This window comes from Trematomus bernacchii, unplaced genomic scaffold (genome assembly GCF_902827165.1).
Source record: "Trematomus bernacchii unplaced genomic scaffold, fTreBer1.1, whole genome shotgun sequence".
NCBI classification, from domain to species: Eukaryota; Metazoa; Chordata; class Actinopteri; order Perciformes; family Nototheniidae; genus Trematomus; species Trematomus bernacchii.
In genome coordinates, this window is record NW_022987899.1 from 589,083 (window position 1) to 607,607 (window position 18,525).

The 18,525-nt window shown below is 46.5% G+C and overlaps 1 protein-coding gene across 1 annotated transcript; it reads right to left on the reverse strand.

Moving 5' to 3' along the window:
* Positions 1 to 5,170: 5,170 nt before the first annotated feature.
* On the reverse strand, positions 5,171 to 18,234 carry LOC117470068 (sialate O-acetylesterase-like). The gene is made up of 10 exons (XM_034114591.1): positions 18,121 to 18,234; positions 17,751 to 17,912; positions 17,027 to 17,193; positions 16,226 to 16,364; positions 15,165 to 15,333; positions 7,719 to 7,816; positions 7,500 to 7,633; positions 6,799 to 6,953; positions 6,093 to 6,279; positions 5,171 to 5,946 (listed from the first exon to the last, which is right to left on the reverse strand). Exons 1-10 carry the CDS (start codon positions 18,176 to 18,178, stop codon positions 5,698 to 5,700), a joined length of 1,518 nt encoding a protein of 505 aa, XP_033970482.1. The 5' UTR covers positions 18,179 to 18,234; the 3' UTR covers positions 5,171 to 5,697.
* Between the last annotated feature and the right edge of the window lie 291 nt (positions 18,235 to 18,525).

The following is an 18,525-nucleotide window of genomic DNA, read 5'->3' on the forward strand; positions in this document are numbered from 1 at the left end:
TCTTTAAAGTAGAGACACTACATACTGATATACACCTGAACATCAGCAGGAGAGGACTCTTTAAAGTAGAGACACTACATACTGATATACACCTGAACATCAGCAGGATGCATCCTCTTTAACACATATACTTTATTTATTGTGTACATCCAGAGAGGTTATATAATGAAAGCCATGATAATCTTCACGAATAATATATTTTAGACCGATGGTAAATTATCGGTTTTTGTTACATAGTTTAGTCTCATGTTAATCTTAAGATGTCAGATGAGTATCAAACTTTATCTCCAATGTATTTTCAGAATTCTAAGGTCACACTGACACTGTTGTTCTCAGTTACGTAACACTAGAGCAAACTTTATTTTAAGATTTGAGCAAGGCCATAAATGTTGTTTTTCATCCAGACACAGTTAAAGGGAGATGAAAACAAAAAATAGGGCTGCTTTCTCCACTCACAGAAAACAACATATTGCATATGTTTGCTGCTGAAGTCAAATTAACTGGATTACTATTTCACAAAAGTTATTTTCATTTAACTGCCTGTTATGCAACTTGATGCGTAGACACTTTTTTACCAAAACGAGAAATATACGTATATCAGACAATATTTAATGTTAGAAACAGGAAGTGGATGAGAAGTATATGTAAAAACCTTTATATATACAGTCTATGGTAAAAAGAAAAATGATCCAAGCTGTATTTAAAGACAGTGTTTGAATGTAGTTTCCAGCAGAGACATTTCTTAAAATGATATGTATACATCATTATCTGAGAGTTTTTGGACATGTGTTTAGGAAAAGCAGCTGTTTGTAATAACATTAACCATATATTATTATTTAACCTTGTGCTTTTACTTCTGTGTCATTTTTTAAAATATTTTTTGAGCCAGATTAGCCTTTATTGGAGACTGGCCGTTTCTCAATCGCGAGGATATTGGCTTCCAAGCCAATATTTCAAGGATGCTACGTCATCGAGTGCCACCGAAGGACAGTTCCAATCTCCAGCATACTTGGAATTCCACCGAGGCCGCGTCCTTGGTTTGGGGGAAATTTCGAGGCTGCACATGGGTAGACTTTGCGTCCTTAAAATCCCCACAATGCTTTGCGCATGGACCAATTTCCCCAAATCTGTGGCGGAAGATGTAAGGCCTCTCATATGACGCACACCTGCACACTTGCTAGCCTGTTCCACTCTTCGTTTTCCGAATAGCAGGAAGTATTCTTGCCTTGCTTCTGAAGCAAGATGCTCGGCTCGACTGTGCTACCAAGCCAGCATCCTCGCGATTGAGAAACGGCCACAGGCTGTGAGGGGGTGCGGTCGTCTTTAAACCAGAAGGTTGTCGGTTCGATCCCAGCCTGTGCAGCAATGTTGATGTTTCCTTGGGCAAGATACTGAGCCCTGAGTTTCTCCCGATGGCCAACGGTGTGTGAGTGTGCATGAATGTTAATTCTGTACGACAGAGGTGTGAATTGGTGAATGACTCTTATGTAAAAGTGCTTTATAAGTACAGTCTATTTTACATGGGCAACCAGCTCTACCATTCATTTTTTTTTTACTTTTTACCTTGTAAAACAAGTTATTTGCTTAAACACACGGTGTCAGAATATTCCGGTTGTAAAGTGTGAATATTTCCTGTCAATTTAATTTGTTGACTGAAGCCTGTGTGTGACGCTTTGTCTCTGAGGCCCGGGTTGCGGTCCAATAGTCCATTTAGCTTAGGAACCTTCCTAACCGAGTGAAATGACCCGGAAGTACGTCAGTGGCAGCCATGATAGGTGCCGTTTCAATTCTCTAGGAAAGGAGGTTTCAAACTTCCTTTATAACCTCCTTTAGCTTAGGAACCACTGGACCTCCCTTTACGAAAGGAGAGGAGAAAATGTTGCCCCACAATGCCTTGCGGCCGCAGCATTTGCCGTCACACAACAGACGACCGTTCACGGAAACAACCGATTATGACCGAGAAATGATATCATGAAAGTTACGGTGCTTATTAAGCTTTTTAAACGTATGTGGTAAGTTGCCTAAGTGCTTTGTTTTGAACGTTCATCAGTATTATAATCAAAAAGAGAAATATGAACGTTAGTTTTTACTGAAATGATCAAATAAAGTCAACATTTCACAGTCTTTACTGAGCTGTGTGGGGTTTGTTCAACTTTTAAAAGATGTTTGAATGGTGATATACACAGTGATAGATGTTAAGGACTATGGAGGACGGAACATGACTTAAGTATAAATAAATAAATGTGTAAATAAATGTATGAAGAAATACAGGAATAAATAAATAAATACGTAAATAAATAAATACAGGAATAAATAAATGACGAAATAAATAGATGTTGAAATAAATACACAAATAAATAAATAAAAGAATAAATAAATGCATAAATAAATATGGAAATAAATACACCAATGTATAAATAAATAAATAAAAGTCGAAAATAAAACAGAACACACGTTGTTATATATCTTTCATATATTTCTACATTTACGCGACATACATTTATTTATTTATGTATTTATGTGTCCGTATGCTAATGAGGTGGGCGGTCCTAACCTCAGTCTGAAGCAGGATTCGCCAATTGTTGGAGCCAGGCAGAAGCAAGAGATTCGTGGTAAGTCACATCTGTACATTCTGTGTACAGTGTACACCCACGGCAACTCGCTAATGGCTTCTTTAATAATTGTTCTTTCGCACACCCGGGCCGTTCGCGATGTCCCCAGCGGTGTGCCCCCAACGAAGATGAAAAAAACACACTTTATAAAGTCAGGCAACACTAACCAGGCTTCAAGTGATTCTGTTTATTTGTACCTTACTTTGACCATCCGTTCGCTGTTATTGATCATTGTGGAGAGCAGGCAGACGTTTTGTTTGTTATTATAGCAGCTATCGGATGGAATCAATACATGGGCTGCACAGGTTGTCATGTCCGACTATCACAAGTAGAATCATAATGAAAAATACGCCGGTGTTGCTATGCTAACAACATCACCCATGTTATACCAGAGAAACTTTCATAACAGCGTTGTGATGCCAAACAGCGTCAATTCAGACTGACACACATTCACTTAAGGGGAACTGGGGATATGTATCAGCTGCTTGTGTGACAGTCAGACAGTGAATACTTTAGAGCCGTGTGAGCTAACCCGGAGCTAACGGGAGAATACACTCCCGTGGAAGAGCAGCCAGCACTGCAGCGGTCGGTAAATGCCGCTGAAACACATGAATAAACAATGAACCACGGCACTCTGGAGAAAAGTATAAGGTTGGAGAAGTCGTTATTTAATTTAATCTGGCTTCGTATGATTAAAAGCAACACGATCATCGACCCGACGCAGTCCCCCGTTGTTGTTGTAGTGAGTGCCGTAACGCCGTTGGGGAGAAAATCAGCAATGTAAACGGTGACGTCATGACACAGCAGCGGCAGCACCAGTCGGGCTCTGGGCGGTGTGAACAAAACGGGAGCAGAAAAGGGAAACCGGAGCTGAACCAGAAAAGCTCTAGCACGGAGCTAGAACGGGAAAAGCGCTGGTGTGAAAGCCGCACTAGAGCTTGCTGCCCAAACCAAACTGAACATGGGGGAGAAGGTCCTTAGTCAGAGAGGTGACCAAGAACCTGATGATCACTCTGACAGAGCTCCAGTGTTCCTCTGTGGAGATTGGATAACCTTCTAGATGGACAACCATCTGTGCAGCACTCCACCAATCAGGCCATTATGGTAGAGTGGCCAGAAGGAAGCCAAAGGCACATGAAAGCCCCCATGGAGCACCTAGAGTACTCAGACCACGAGAAACCAAATGGTCTGGTCTGATGAAACCAAATTTGGCCTGAATGCCGAACATCATGTCTGGAGGAAACCAGGGCACTGCTCATCACCTGGACAACACCATCCCTACAGTGAAGCATGGTGGTGGCAGCATCATGCTGTGGGGATGTTTCAGCGGCAGGAACTTGGAGACTAGTCAGGATCAAGGGAAAGATGAATGCAGCAATGTACAGAGAGATCCTTAATGAAAATCTGCTCCAGAGCGCTCTGGACCTCAGACTGGGGCGAAGGTTCACCTTTCAACAGGACAACGACCCTAAGCACACAGCCACGATAACAAAGCAGTGGCTTCGGGACAAGTCTGTGAATGTCCTTGAGTGGCCCAGCCAGAGCCCAGACTTGAACCCGATTGAATATCTCTGAAGAGATCTGAGAATGGCTGTGCACCGATGCTCCCCATCTAATCTGATGGAGCTTGAGATGATCTGCAAAGAACAATGGGAGAAACTGCCCAAAGATAGGTGTGCCAAGCTTGTACTGTAGCATCATACTCAAGAAGACTTGAGGCTGTAATTGCTGCCAAAGGTGCTTCAACAAAGTATTGAGTAAAGGGTGTGAATACTTATGTACATGACATATTTGAGTGTTTTGTTTTTAATTAATTTGCAATAATTCTTTTAAAACTTTTTTCACTTTGTCATTATCAATGAATTTAATCCATTTTGAAATAAGGCTGTAACATAACAAAATGTGGAAAAGGTGAAGGGGTATGAATACTTTCTAGATGCACTGTATATGAAAGTGGCGAGCCGTGACTTTTAAACCTAGGCCCTCTGACCCCACCTTCCCTTGAAAAAAAGAAGAGTTATTACGTCACAGCGTATACTTCAGCGGAATATCAAAACAACGGCCCGGGGTGCAAAACGCATCAATGACAGCGACCCTCTACCACACAAAACAACACCATGTATATAAACACCTATCATGACAAGGCACCCACAGCCAAGTATGACATCACTTACGCAACTCTTGGATCTGTAGTCTTTCTAGTTGCGTATCTTTATACAGCATACCACAACAGCATTGTGTACAAATGTGAAATGTTACATGAAGCATCTCCCAAACAATGACATTTTATACATGGGTCATGTAGTTACAATGATTATTAGAGTCAACCCATTTTCCTACATTTTTCCCAAATGCAAAATAGTACAATTATATTTCTTGGTAACGTGTAAACCATGGCAATGAGTCAAGTTTAGCCTCTTGACGACTTACCATTGTATCCTATGTTTTAAATTATAGTTCACATTTTGTTTCCATTTGAAAGACAGTAGTGTATTTCCATGTGTTTTACTTCTAAACAAAATGCCTGCATTGAATGAAGCACACCCAGACAAAGTAAGTTCTTGATTCGACATTTATTTGTGTAACATTGTTTTGTTCAAATAAAATGTGTCCCACCAGACTGACAGAACTTCCAAACTTTCCAACTAAATCATTGCATAGCATCATTAGTGTAATGATTTTAATCTCTATTCTGATACGGAGTAAATACTGCCCTCTCTGAGAATAATCAATTTACTCATACCCACCCATATTAAATATCTAATGTATTATCAATCCAAACTAGAATCCGAACAATCAAAAGAAACTGACAATCAAGTACGGCAACTTATTTCCTCTAAATGCTTTCATTGCCTTTATATATGTAGAAAACAGATAATTATTAGCTACTTCCTACCCATATTTATTGTCTAGTGTTACATCAATCTAAACAAAGAAAACAATCAAAACAAAATGACCATTAAGTACAAATGAAAACATCTTTCTTTCATTCCCTTTAAATAGGTGAAAACAACCTTAGCTGAGTTTGACTTAGTTACAATCACCTGTCTGGTTAATTTTGTTGACAGCTCCTCCTTACTTTCCATCATCCCTTTGGCTGGAGGTTGGTGGAAATAAAAGGAGGAGCAGGTAAAATCTTACTGGCGCTGTAGATTGGACAGGCTTTAAAGTCACAGGGCCAGTCTCTCCAGGCATACCGCAGAGCAGCTACTTGTTCAGTTGGAGAACACAAGCTGGTAGATAACTGGACAGTGGTCGGACCCCACTGCATGATGGGAGCTAGAACCCAATGAGCCTTAGGATCCCATGGAGACTCACTCTCTGAGCAGCAGATCTTGAAAAGTGAACATTTATTTATTTAGCAATTATCGGACCAAACATCAGCCTTATATGATGAGCTATTATTTGTTAGCATATTTAATAAAGCCAGCAGTGAATATCGGACATAGCATACATAGACTGTACCGCTGCCAGCCTTACCTCAAAGATGTTTTCAGACGGAGTGACAGAGACTTCTTGGTCGTAGGTAACCTCGAGATACTTTGGAGTGGACAGGATTTGGCTGGGGAAAGGTCCACGAAAGGCTACGTCCTGCTCACCATACGCCACTGCCCTTGCTCCCAATGACAGTCTGAAGGCTACGTCCTGCTTGTCTCGGGGATGGATCCTAAAACAAACAAAAAAAGTTTTCCTTAAAAATAGCCTTTTTACAAAACATCATGGGTGAAACCATTATGAACACGTGTGATCTTATTCCTCATATTCAAACTCTTTAAATTGCCAAACGTATTATTATTATTTTTGAATTATCTCTAAAAGGTCAAACCCGATGATGTTTAAAATAGCATTGAACTTGTTCACCTCTTTTCTCAAAATGAAAGTTACATTTAAATGTAATTTTTGTCAATATCTTCCTGAGGGAGATGCACAGGCCTTAATGTGGTTTTATCTGTTAATCACACCTGTATATTCAATGTAATAGTCCCTTTTGTTTTACATTATTGTAAAGGCTATGAGTGCAAAAAACAGCTACATGAAAGAGTTGTTGTTTATGTGTTTCCATTAGCTAATCAACAATCTATGCAAATCATACAAAGGTATCTCCAAATACTTGTATAAGAAAAATAATGCTCCCTGGCATTGTACAGGTTCATATTCTACAAATTCATGTTAAGACATATCTTACGGGTTATAGGCAGATCTTCCATCTGGTAAATCCATAGCCACAGCCATAAAAGTGTTCTGCATCCGGGGATTTGGGACAAAGCCGGTATCTGCTGTCTGGTGCCAGCGGATATTCGGAAAGGCGTCACTTTTGGATCCTTTTTTCCAGGTACTCAGCTGGAAGTGCAAATAAATCATGGATTAGTGTTCCCCCTGAAATTATAAAACGCCAGGTTTTTTATTTTATTTAAAGGTCCCATGTCATGGCCATTTCTACTGATCATAATTCCATTGTTGAGGTCTACTAGAATATATTTATATTATGCAATTACAATCACAATCTAAATGCCACATCAGTGCTGTGTTATTAGTCCCGCTAGCTCCTGATGCTGCAGCGAGTTGCTACTTTCTTTTCACCGGAAACTTTCTCATGGTAACGAGAAAGTAAGTCTTGCTTATGAACAACTTTCCTCTTATCCCGACTTTTTTTTTTTTTTTTTTTTTTTCATGTCTCTTTAGGGGCTCCGTAGTTTTTTGCTATTTGGGGGAAGGAATGAATATAAAATTAAATAAGTGCTGGGCAGTGGATATTATTTATGTAAATGTTATAATTTGTGTGTGGATTTTGAAAACTGATTGATAAATATTTTGTGATAAAGTAAAGACCAAAATATAGTGTGGTGTAATTGTGGTTTTTAAACTAAACTACTGAAACTAACATACCTGGACAAATCCAAAAGGGAAATCGGGAGCTGTCTGCCCGCCTGAGCCCTGATGAAACGCCATCCTCCAGTCATCAATCATAGCAGGGAAGGAACAGTTGTACTTCTTTTGATGATAGATATAATTTGCCTCCCCTTAGAGACGCAACACGAACACAAAACTTTTAGATGTGTAACGTGTTGGTTATACTGAACACCTGATACATGCAGCCCGTCCTACCTTGGTACCAGATGGCTCCTTTGATGGTCATGTTGAGCAGCGGGTGGATCATTGCATTCCACAAGACTGAATTCTCTTGAGGATCGCGATAATGTTTTCTAAGTAACAACAATTTGGTTGAGAGCAGGAGAAAAGTTATTACACTTGCATTAGAAGATTGTGTAAAATGTTCAAATGAGAAAATGTAATGATGTTAGTTTTTGAGTTTAATGTTTCTTGTTTATTTTCAAAAGTATTTTCTCTTTTTGCTTGTCTTGTTTTATTTCCTGTCACTAACCCTCTAATCTGGCTTCGTAATGTACAGTTGAGGCCTAAATTATTAGCCCCCCAGGAGATATGGAACATTTTCCTAAAATTCTTCCCAATGTTTCCAGTATTGATAAAACTTGATATAATCAAACATTCACCAGTGCTATTTAGTAGCTTTTGGTACTTTTTGGGAAATAAAATACATTTTTAGGCTTGCTTTATATCAAATATAGTGAAAAATTGGTTGGTCAAAAATATTAGCCCCCATGTGAATTTTTGCTTTCAAAACACACCTAATCAATCAATCAGCTTTCAAACCACACCTAATCAACCAATCAGCTTTCAAGCCACACCTGAGCATTCAATCAGCATAAAAGGACTCCAAGAAACAGGCACTAGAATACCTTATTGAGAGGGACTATACTACTACTCCTACTCACCATGCCAAAGACAAAGGAAATCGATAGTTACGTCTGTAACTACGGTTCTATGAGTCCCGGATGACCGCCAGAGGCAGTGCTTTTAGCACTGGATATGTCCATCGTGCGCATGCGCAGTACGAGTACCAATATCAACAAAGTCACCTGTGACCCACGTGACACCGGCTATATCAGCCCGTGTCATCAGAGGATCTGTTCCCAGAATCTTCTCGCGAGCACACAAGAATTCTGAGTGACAGGAAACTCTGGCGGTCATCCGGGACTCATAGAACCGTAGTTACAGACGTAACTATCGTTCTATTTCGTCCCTACTGACCGCCAGAGGCGGTGCTTTTAGCACTGGATGACTTATACCAACCATGTCATGAAGAAACCAAATACTCACCTAGCTGGAAGCAGCGGAGCTTGGCAACAGGACCACGCCCAAAGGATGGGGAGTGGCGACATTGACCCGGTAGAACCTGGAGAATGTGCCGGAAGACGCCCAAGACGCCGCGGCGCAGATGGTCTCCAGGGGCACTCCTGTCAGGGCGGCCCAAGACGTTGAGACGCTCCTTGTAGAGTGGCATCTCACCCCTGATGGCAGGGGGCGGCCACTGGCCCCATAGGCATGTGCGATTGTATCGACAACCCAGTGGGACAGCCGCTGCTTGGAGAGAGCACAACCCTTCCTAATGCCGCCATGGCAAACGAAGAGCTGCTCTGACTGCCGTACACAGGCCGTAGCATCGACATACGCTCTCAGGGCACGCACAGGGCACAGCAACTCGGGCGTGCGGCTCTCCTGTGGGACGTTAAAGCGTGCCAGCTGGATGGGCCGATTGGAGTGGGCAAGTGGAAGCACCTTGGGCAGGAACGCCACATTCGGCCAGAGGGCAACACCCGAGCCATCGGAGTTCCACCTCAGGCATGTATCGCTCACGGAGAGGGCATGCAACTCCCCAACTCGCTTCCCTGAGGTTATGGCAAGCAGAAATGCTGCCTTCAAGGACAGCCACTTAAGCCCTACATGGGCCAGGGGCTCGAAGGGAGGAGATGATAGGGCATCTAGCACTAGGGGCAGGTCCCAAGCCGGAGCCCTCGGGGTACTAGGGGGACGATGCCGTAAGGCCCCCCTCAGGAAGAGGGACACCGACCTGTGGCGCCCCACCGTGGCGCCGTCGACCTCGACATGTTGGGCGGAGATAGCAGCCGTATATACCTTCAAAGTGGAGTGAGAACGTCCACTATCCAGAAGGGACTGCAGGAACTCCAGAATGGTGGCCACAGAGCAATGCCCCGGATTCTCAGCCTTACCCAAACACCAGTGGGAGAAGAGCTTCCATTTGCACTCGTACTGTGCTCGAGTGGATGGTGCTCTGGCATTCAGGATAGTTTCCCTGACTGATGCCGAAAAAGCGCTCAACAGTGGGTTGGGCCCTGCAGAGGCCAAGCCCAGAGCTGGAGGCGGTGAGGGTCGGGATGCCAGATCTGACCCCTGAGCTGTGACAGAAGGTCCTTCCTGTCGGGGAGGCGCCATGGTGGGCCGCAGCAGAGACTGCGTAGCAGCGGGAACCAAACTCTCCCCGGCCAGCGGGGGGCGACCAGAAGGAGCCTGTGCCCCTGAGTACGGACCCTCTGAAGCGTCTGTAATAACAGCGGCTGCGGCGGGAAGGCGTACAGGAGACTGTCTGGCCAGTCGTGTGCCAGAGCATCCTGCCCCATTGGGCTGGTCACCTCTGCCCAGGAGAACCAGAGGGGGCAGTGCCTCGACTCCTCCGAGGCAAAGAGGTCCACCTCGGCCCTGCCGAAAAGGCTCCAGATTGTCTCCACCACTTCTGGGTGAAGCCTCCACTCCCCTGGTGGAGGTTTGTGCCGAGAGAGGAAATCTGCCACCTGATTTTGGTCCCCTGGTAGAAAGACTGCCCGCAGGCTGGCCAAGCGGGGAGACGCACCAAGACAAGAGGCTCTGTGAAACCCGGAGCAGCTGTGCGGACCTGGTGCCCCCCTGGTGGTTGATCTGGGAAACCGCGGACATGTTGTCCGAACGGACAAGCACATGCCTGTCCGTCAGTTGGGGTAAAAAGTGCCTGAGCGCAAGCAGCACAGCGCGAAGCTCTAGCACGTTGATGTGATATGCACCTTCCTGGGCGGACCACAGACCCTGAACAGTCCTGCCCTGCCACACAGCACCCCACCCTGAGAGACATGCATCTACAGTGACAGTCTCCCGGCGTGATGGGATGGCGCCCATGGGCGCTCCCATCAGAAGATAGGCCCTGTTTCTCCAGCGTGACAGAGAGTGAAGGCACTGGCGCGACACCCTGACCCTCCTGTGCCTGTGCCACTTGGCGTCCAAGTGAAGGCTGTTCAGCCATATCTGCATAGGGCGCAGCGACAGCAGACCTAAGGGCACAATGGCTGAGGCAGCCGTCAGTCTGCCCAAGAGCCGGAGGAACTGAATGTAAGGCACATTCTTGCCCAGCCTGAAGAGGGGGAGAAGGTGGGAAATGTCGTCCACACGACGAGGTGTTAGGCAAGCCCTCATGGCGACCGAGTCTAGGACCAACCCCAGGTAAGTGACCCGTTGGGAGGGGACCAGGCAGCTCTTCCCGGTGTTTACTGTCAGGCCAACCGGGCTACGTGACATAAGAGGCGCGCCGTATCCTGGGCCACTTGGGACCGGGACGGCGCACAAACCAGCCAGTCGTCTAGGTACGGCAGGACCTTCATGCCCTGTGCCTGCAGGGGTGCGAGAGCTGCCGCCACGACCCTGGTAAACACCCTTGGAGAGAGGGAGAGACCGAAGGGAAGCACCCGGAACTGATAATGCTGGTCCTGAAAGGCAAACCTCAGGAACTTCCGGTGGTGGGCCGCAATCGGCACGTGGAAGTAGGCGTCCCTTAAGTCCACGGTTGTGAACCACTCCCCCTGTGTGACAACACGGAGGGTGTCTGCTGTGGTCAGCATGTGGAAGGGCAGCACCCTCAGGAATCTGTTGATTCCTCTGAGGTCCAGTACTGGACGAAATCCGCCGACTTTCTTGCTCACCAGAAAGTACGCCGAGTAGAACCCCCCGGACTGAAGCAGGGGGTCCACTGGCTCGATTGCGCCCTTGGCCAAGAGGACGGACAGCTCTTGGGCCAGAGCTAAGGCCTTCGCCGGGTCGCTGACAACTGTCATCTTGACCCGGCCGAAGGCTAGGGGCCGGCGTCGAAACTGCAATTCGTATCCCTGGGTTAGGGTGGAAACCACCCAAGGGTCGGTAGTACAGGCAGCCCAGTAGCTGAGCTGCTGCTGGGAAAAGCAGCCGACGACCGGCCCAGGGACTTCAGGGCCTAGCCCCCCGACCCCTTGGGGGGCGGCGGTAAGGCTGTGGGGCCCGGGGCTGCCTAGAGGGCTGGCGACCGGGGGCACGAAAGTCATTAGGAGGCGGTTGAGTAGACCGCTGGGACCTCCGCAGACCACCACTGAAAGCCAGTGGCAGAGTGCGGCTGCTAGAGGGGCCCCTGGGCCTGCTGGGAGTAGGCACAGGCCTACGTAGACCCGAGAGCTGCTGCCTGGTCTGTCTAGCTTGGGCAGCACGCTCTAGTGCCGCCAGGGCAGCTGCTCCAAACAGCTCCCCTGGTTCGACCGGCACGCCGCGGAGGACACTCCTACATGTCTCCGTTAGTGGTGACTGAGCCAGCCAAACCTGGCGTCGAGTCTGCACCAGTAGGGACATAACTCGTCCCAATTCCCTAGTCATTAGGGCAAAGGCCTGCAGTGAAGCGTCACTGAGGCCCAGCAAAGAAGGCTCAGCCGGAGCCTGCTGCAGAGAGGCGGAGGCGGCCAGCATTAGATGGGAGAGAGAGTTCCCGATACGACCCATGCGTGCCGCTGCGTCGTAGGCCTTACAGAGCAGTTCGTCAGTGACCCTGCACTGAGGCAGAGGGCACCTGGCGTCAGGCCTTAGGGCCTCATCAGGAGCCAGAATCAGGGAGGCGATGGCAGGCTCGATGGGTGGCATGCGACCCAGCCCCACCCTCGCCGGATCCTGCATGGCAGCCAGGGTCCGGCTATCAGAGCTGAAGCGGGAGAGGGCCTTAGTGTCTCTCCAGCATGCATGGAGCTCCCTCAAGTACTCCTCCGAAGGAGGAACAGTGAGGGGGACAGGGGTAGGGCTACGCCTGAAGAAGGCGCTAGCCTGAGCCGCGTCGGCCTGCGGAACAGGAAGCTGCAAGTGTGCCAGGGCCGCACGAATGATGGCCGCCATGGAGGTGTCCTCCACGCCCTGCAGAGAGCCCTGAGCAGAGGAGTGGGAAGCCTCCCCGGAAGTGAGCGGGGCCTCGTCCTCCACCTCTTCGTTGAAGAGGTTAGCCGAGGCTGCTAGTGACATGGCATCCTCATGCAGAGGTGCGGCAACCGAAGGAGGGGCAGGCGGCAAGCCAGCAGCCCCTATACCGGCCCCTGGTTGAAGGGCTAAGAGGAGCGACTTCATCATGTCCATGTCGGCGGCTAACCGATCCACCTTAGAGGACAGCCTGTTAGGGGGCGAACCCGTAGCCATCGCTCCCTCGGGTCGCCGGGAACGGCCAAACTGACCTAGGGGAAGATGCGACAAGGAGAGGTGTCCGTTGGCTTCTGCCAGACGCTCCACCTCTGCGACTCTGGCCGCTCTAAGCGCCCAAGGCATGCAGCTACAGTTCATGCAGGCGTCCTGCGTGAGACCCTCCCTCAAATGCTCGAGACCAAGGCAAGAGGGGCAGCGGTCGTGGCCATCCTCGGGCTCGAGAGAAGCCATACAGGCGCTACATGGATGAGCCATCATGTAGGTAGCCGGATGCAGCGTAACCGGGAGCGGGGTGCGAGAACACAGCCTTCACCAGTTACCTGCTGAACGGAAGGAGTAGAGCCCTGCTCCTACTCGCCGAACACGAGAGGGGTGTAATGGGGTACACCCGCGTTACTTAGCAGAGGGAGCGGGGAGCGAGAGCACTGCCTTCACCTAGCTAAGTAAATGAAAGTGCAAAGCTACTAGCAGAGGGAGCGGGGAGCGAGAGCACTGCCTTCACCTAGCTGAGTAAACGAAGCACGGAGCTACCAGCAGAGGGAGCGGGGAGCGAGAGCACTGCCTTCACCTAGCTGAGTAAACGAAAGCGCGAAGCTACTAGCAGAGGGAGCGGGGAGCGAGAGCACTGCCTTCACCTAGCTAAGTAAACGAAGCACAGAGCTACCAAATAAGGAAGCTTAACAGGGCAGCTAGCCAGCCGGCTGCTGCTCACAGTCAAGGAACACTCTTACCAGGAGCGGGGGTGAAAACACTGCCTTCACTGGTTGAGTAAAATAGCGAAACAAGCTAAGGAAACTGCTTCTAAAGAAAAACCAGCACGGGTAATCCGGTGCTTACCTCAAGCGTCAGCCAAAGTGGCTGACCAGGCAGGACACAGTTAGGCTGAGCCGCGCTACTGCTAACTAGCTAAACAAGAGGACACAACACAAGCTGGAACTCAGGATGCTAATGATAGCTTGGCGCAACGCCGCGCTATCAGAAAAGTACAGAGAACGCAACAAGGGCAACTCCTGGGAGAGGGGGCGGAAACGCTACCGTCACCAGAAAGTTCAAGCCAGGTAGCAACCAAGACAGAAATCAGGACAACCTAGCTGGGAGAGGGAGTGGAAACACTGCCGTCACCGACCAAGCCGACACCAACCTGTCCGTTGAAGTTTTCTGCGCAGCCGGCCGCAGCTCCTGGAGGACGGGTAATCCCGCGGCTCCGACTGGATCAGTCGCGAAGCTACACGCAGCCAGCTGGATGCAGAGAAATCCTTAAATCCAAACGTTCCAACTGAACGCTGTAGGCTACAATAGTGTAGCCACGGTACTCTCGCGCAGCGAGAAGATGAAAGGAACAGATCCTCTGATGACACGGGCTGATATAGCCGGTGTCACGTGGGTCACAGGTGACTTTGTTGATATTGGTACTCGTACTGCGCATGCGCACGATGGACATATCCAGTGCTAAAAGCACCGCCTCTGGCGGTCAGTAGGGACGAAATAGAACAGTCTTGAGCTCAGAAAGAAGATAGTGGAGGCTCATGATAAGGGGGAAGGCTATGCTGCTATTTCCAAGCGCTTCACAGTGTCTAGAACTGCTGTACGTTGCATTATTGCGAAGTACAAGGAGACACATTCTGTAAGAAACAAACCTGTTACAATTGTATGTTAATCAATTTGGACCAGCTGGAACAATTTGCGATGGAAGAATTGGCCAAAATCCCTCAAGAGACCTGTGCCAACCTAGTAAAGAACTACTCTAAGAGGTTGTTGTCAGTTGTGGCTCAGAAAGAGTACACTATTGACTATTAATGGCCTGGGGGCTAATATTTTTGACCAACCCATTTTTCACTATATTTGATATAAAGCAAGTCTAAAAACTTATTTGATTTTCCAAAATGTACCAAAAGCTACTAAATAGCACTGGTGAATGTTTGATTATATCAAGTTTTATCAATGTTGGAAACATTGGGAAGAATTTTAGGAAAATGTTCCATAACTCCTGGGGGGCTAATCATTTAAGCCTCAACTGTACTGTATATCGAGCCGGTTTTCCGTACTACGAAGGTGGCTGTCTTTTAACCTAGCTAAATAACCATGGCAACTTACGCTGCCCCGGACCAGGTTAGGTTCAGAGTTTAGGCTTGAATATGGCAAATACAGCTGTTCAACTAGCTGTTTTGGAACATTTAATTAAATATCAATGTGATTTGAGAATCGATACAGTAAATGATTCTGGACCTGCTCTTTGACTCATGTAGTAGTCCACACTGCTGCAGTGCTCTTGCGGAGGACCAGGTTTCGATAGGTGTGCCTCCCCAACCGGTCTCCACCAGTCCTATGGGGTACTGCAGCTTCTCAAACAAATTACGCCCAAAGAGCCAGCACACTGCAGAGAATCCTGCCAGATCTGGAAATACAATTGTATGTTAATCAGTCAATCAACTAATCCAAAAAGGTGGTATACGACACACATAATAAGTAACATTGTAAGTATGTGTACAATTCACTAGCTTGGATGCATGTGTATGTGTATACATGTTTCTATTACAAAGCATTTAAATCAGGCTCAGTTGCAATTAACCCTCATGTTGTGTTCGGGTCTCCCGTGACCCGTTTCAAGTTAAAATGATATAATAACTATACGCTCTAGTTTTTTTTATCGGAACCAGGCTTCATGATATCCGCCACAACAGATATACACTACAAAACAGATTATGAACATTTTAGCCAAGTCTGAAGGTCTCTAAAAAAAAAAGTGTATAATTTGGTGTTGGGGTCTGGGAAGACCCAGCAGAATTGTTGTGGGTGACTCGGGGTCAAATTTGGCCCGATCGAGATTCATCTTTGACTTTAGACACCCCTCCCCCACCCCCTTCATACACTGTAACAATAATTTTTACCAACATGCACCTGGTCTCCCCTCCCTCTGCCCCCCTCCCCCCACGGGAACTCAACCTTTCTCAAAGAATATGTACACTAACACTTGAACCTGAACTCACACATGCACGTGTGCAATATGTGGTGTAATGTGTTTTGGGCCATAAAATAAAATTACAACAGGATTGTATGGTTATGAATGCATAATAAGTTAGTTATGATGTAGTTAAAACAATATTGGATGATAGTCATTTTTTGTGTGTGTTTTGGACTGAGATAAATCATGGGTCAAAATTGACCCGCGAGCACCATGAACGGTAACAGCTTTCGAACACAACACACGGGTTAAGTAAACGACCTAAACCATTAAGATGCAAACACAGATTTAAACCATTTTATAATAAAACAATAATTCAACCCACTTGCTGGCTGCACAGACCAGGGAATTTGGATGTCAATCAAATCAGTTTGCTCAGTGTCACTCTTTTTCATGGATGCCATAAAGGTCCTCACATGAGGATAATGTGCTGCACGCTTCAGCTCCTCTGATGCATTGAAAATCTTTTGGAGAACAAATAAAAGAGTTAATGTAACAGACCCACACACACACACGCACGTGCGTGCGTGGGTGCGTGTGTGTGTGTGTGTGTGTGTGTGTGTCTGTTACATTAAAGGTGGGGTAGGTAAGTTTGAGAAACCGGCTCGAGATCGCTAGAATTTGAAAATACACAACCGGAGAAAATCTGCCACTTCCTTACAGAGCCCCTCCTCCAACACACACGAACGCGCACATGACCAATGAGGGCACGAGATAAGTTTGTGCCCCGATGGAAGGCTGACAGGCAGGTAGGCCATCCAGTTATTTTAGTCGGGCCGGCTCAAATGATTGGTCGTACTTTTTACAGTACTACAGCTTCCACAGATGACATTTTTTTATGGATTTTTTGTCAAAGCACTTCAGATATTCATTGCTATCGGGATGTTAAGAGCATTCCATGGAATATAACAAAAAGTGTATCTCGAGCCGGTTTCTCAAACTTACCTACCCTACCTTTAACTGCACTGCATTTCATGCACGCACGCACGCGCACGCACGCACGCAGCGCGCACACACACACACACACACACACACACACACACACACACACACACACACACACACACACACACACACACACACACACACACACACACACACAATCTCAAATAAATAGTTAACTAACCTTATATACTCGTCCAGATACTTCAAACAACATGTTGCTCTGCCCTCCGCACAGCCAAACGTCTCCAAACAGCACGTCTGTCAGAACAGCTGTGATGTTTTGCACGGCTGCTGTCACATTGTAGGGACCTCCAGCTTCAACAGGGTCTAGAGTGACCCGCCAGATACCTGTAAAGACAGTCAGTGACACTTAGGGCTCTTCTAATTTCCAGCCGGAAGAAACGTCAAAACTTTCGAAGTGTCAAGCAGTGGCTCAGTCAGTAGAGGCTTGGATTGAGATCCGTAGGGTCGCCGGTAGGGCTGCACGATTTGGGGAAATAATCTAATTGCGATTTTTCTGACAGATATTGCGACAGATATTGCGATATTTGTTTTTAAGCGACCCAACGGAAGTTTATTGTAAAATGCGGCCATATCTCCGCCTAGGAAGGTCGCATCAACATGCTCCCGTCTCTAGCACCCCCGCAGCCCGAGCTACAAGTGAAAGAACTAAACTTACATGAAACTGAAGCTTTAAAGTCAAGCTTCAGTTCAAGATTCTCGCACCTGTACCGGTGAGGTCACTTAAATACCCTGTGCCATCCAGTGTTCAAAATAATAACAAAAACATATACATGGGTAGATTGGGTACAACAAAAATGGTTGAGAAACCTAGAATTGCCTTGTGTGGAAAGGGGCTAAATAAAAGTGCCTTGCCTTACCTGACAGAAACTGGCTTTACTCACCGTTTGTCACAGTGGCTTGTGAGATGTTCTGTTGGTTTTGTCCTGACAAGGTGAGTGACACCTGTGCCCCCTCAGGTCCATAGCCCCACACTACAGCTCTCTCTGGAGATTTCTGCAGCACCATGTGGACTTTATAGTAGGAGGCAAAGCGCAGGACCCCATCTACACACATAAACATGTGTATAGTGAGAACAATTATTTAGGGAGTGCAGAAGAATTAGAATCACAATACATGAAGAAGTGATTATGGAAATAGTGTAAGTAAATATATGAACTTGCAAATCGTATTTTTTATCCCAATTTGGCATGGCCAGATTTTCTATTACACCACAGGTTAATGCTGACAAAAAGTTTGGCAGATGGTACTCACCGCAGTCGTGAATAGAAGCTGTTACCAGTAAAAAAACAACACAAAGTTTTATCTCCATGACAAAAAGATGATTTCAACAACTAAGGACAAATTCCTTCAATAAAGATACGTGGATACAAAGACTATATAAAAGTGAGATAAAGTGTTGGAGGTGTTGCCCTTTCCTATTGGATGTTCTCACACCCTCCCAATCTGACAGTTGGGAGTGAACTCAATATTCAGGTATTTTCACAGCTGAAAGATGCATCTATTGGGCTAGATTTGTCTCAATACTATTTATGTGAACAGAAATATTTTCAGACTCACAAAAACATTTAGCAAATGTAAAATAGATCTGCAAATACGCAAAATAATTCCACAAATTAAAAAAATATTAGTGAATGTCTCTCCAACCTTTATGACTTT

Coding starts and splice junctions, on each gene's coding strand:
- LOC117470068 (XM_034114591.1), bottom strand. CDS start 18,178: ATGGAGATAAAACTTTGTGTTGTTTTTTTACTGGTAACAGCTTCTATT. Junction 16,365..17,026: donor TATCTGGACGAGTATATAAG/GTTAGTTAACTA, acceptor GTTCTCCAAAAG/ATTTTCAATGCATCAGAGGA. Junction 7,817..15,164: donor CTACATGAGTCAAAGAGCAG/GTCCAGAATCAT, acceptor GTTGTTACTTAG/AAAACATTATCGCGATCCTC.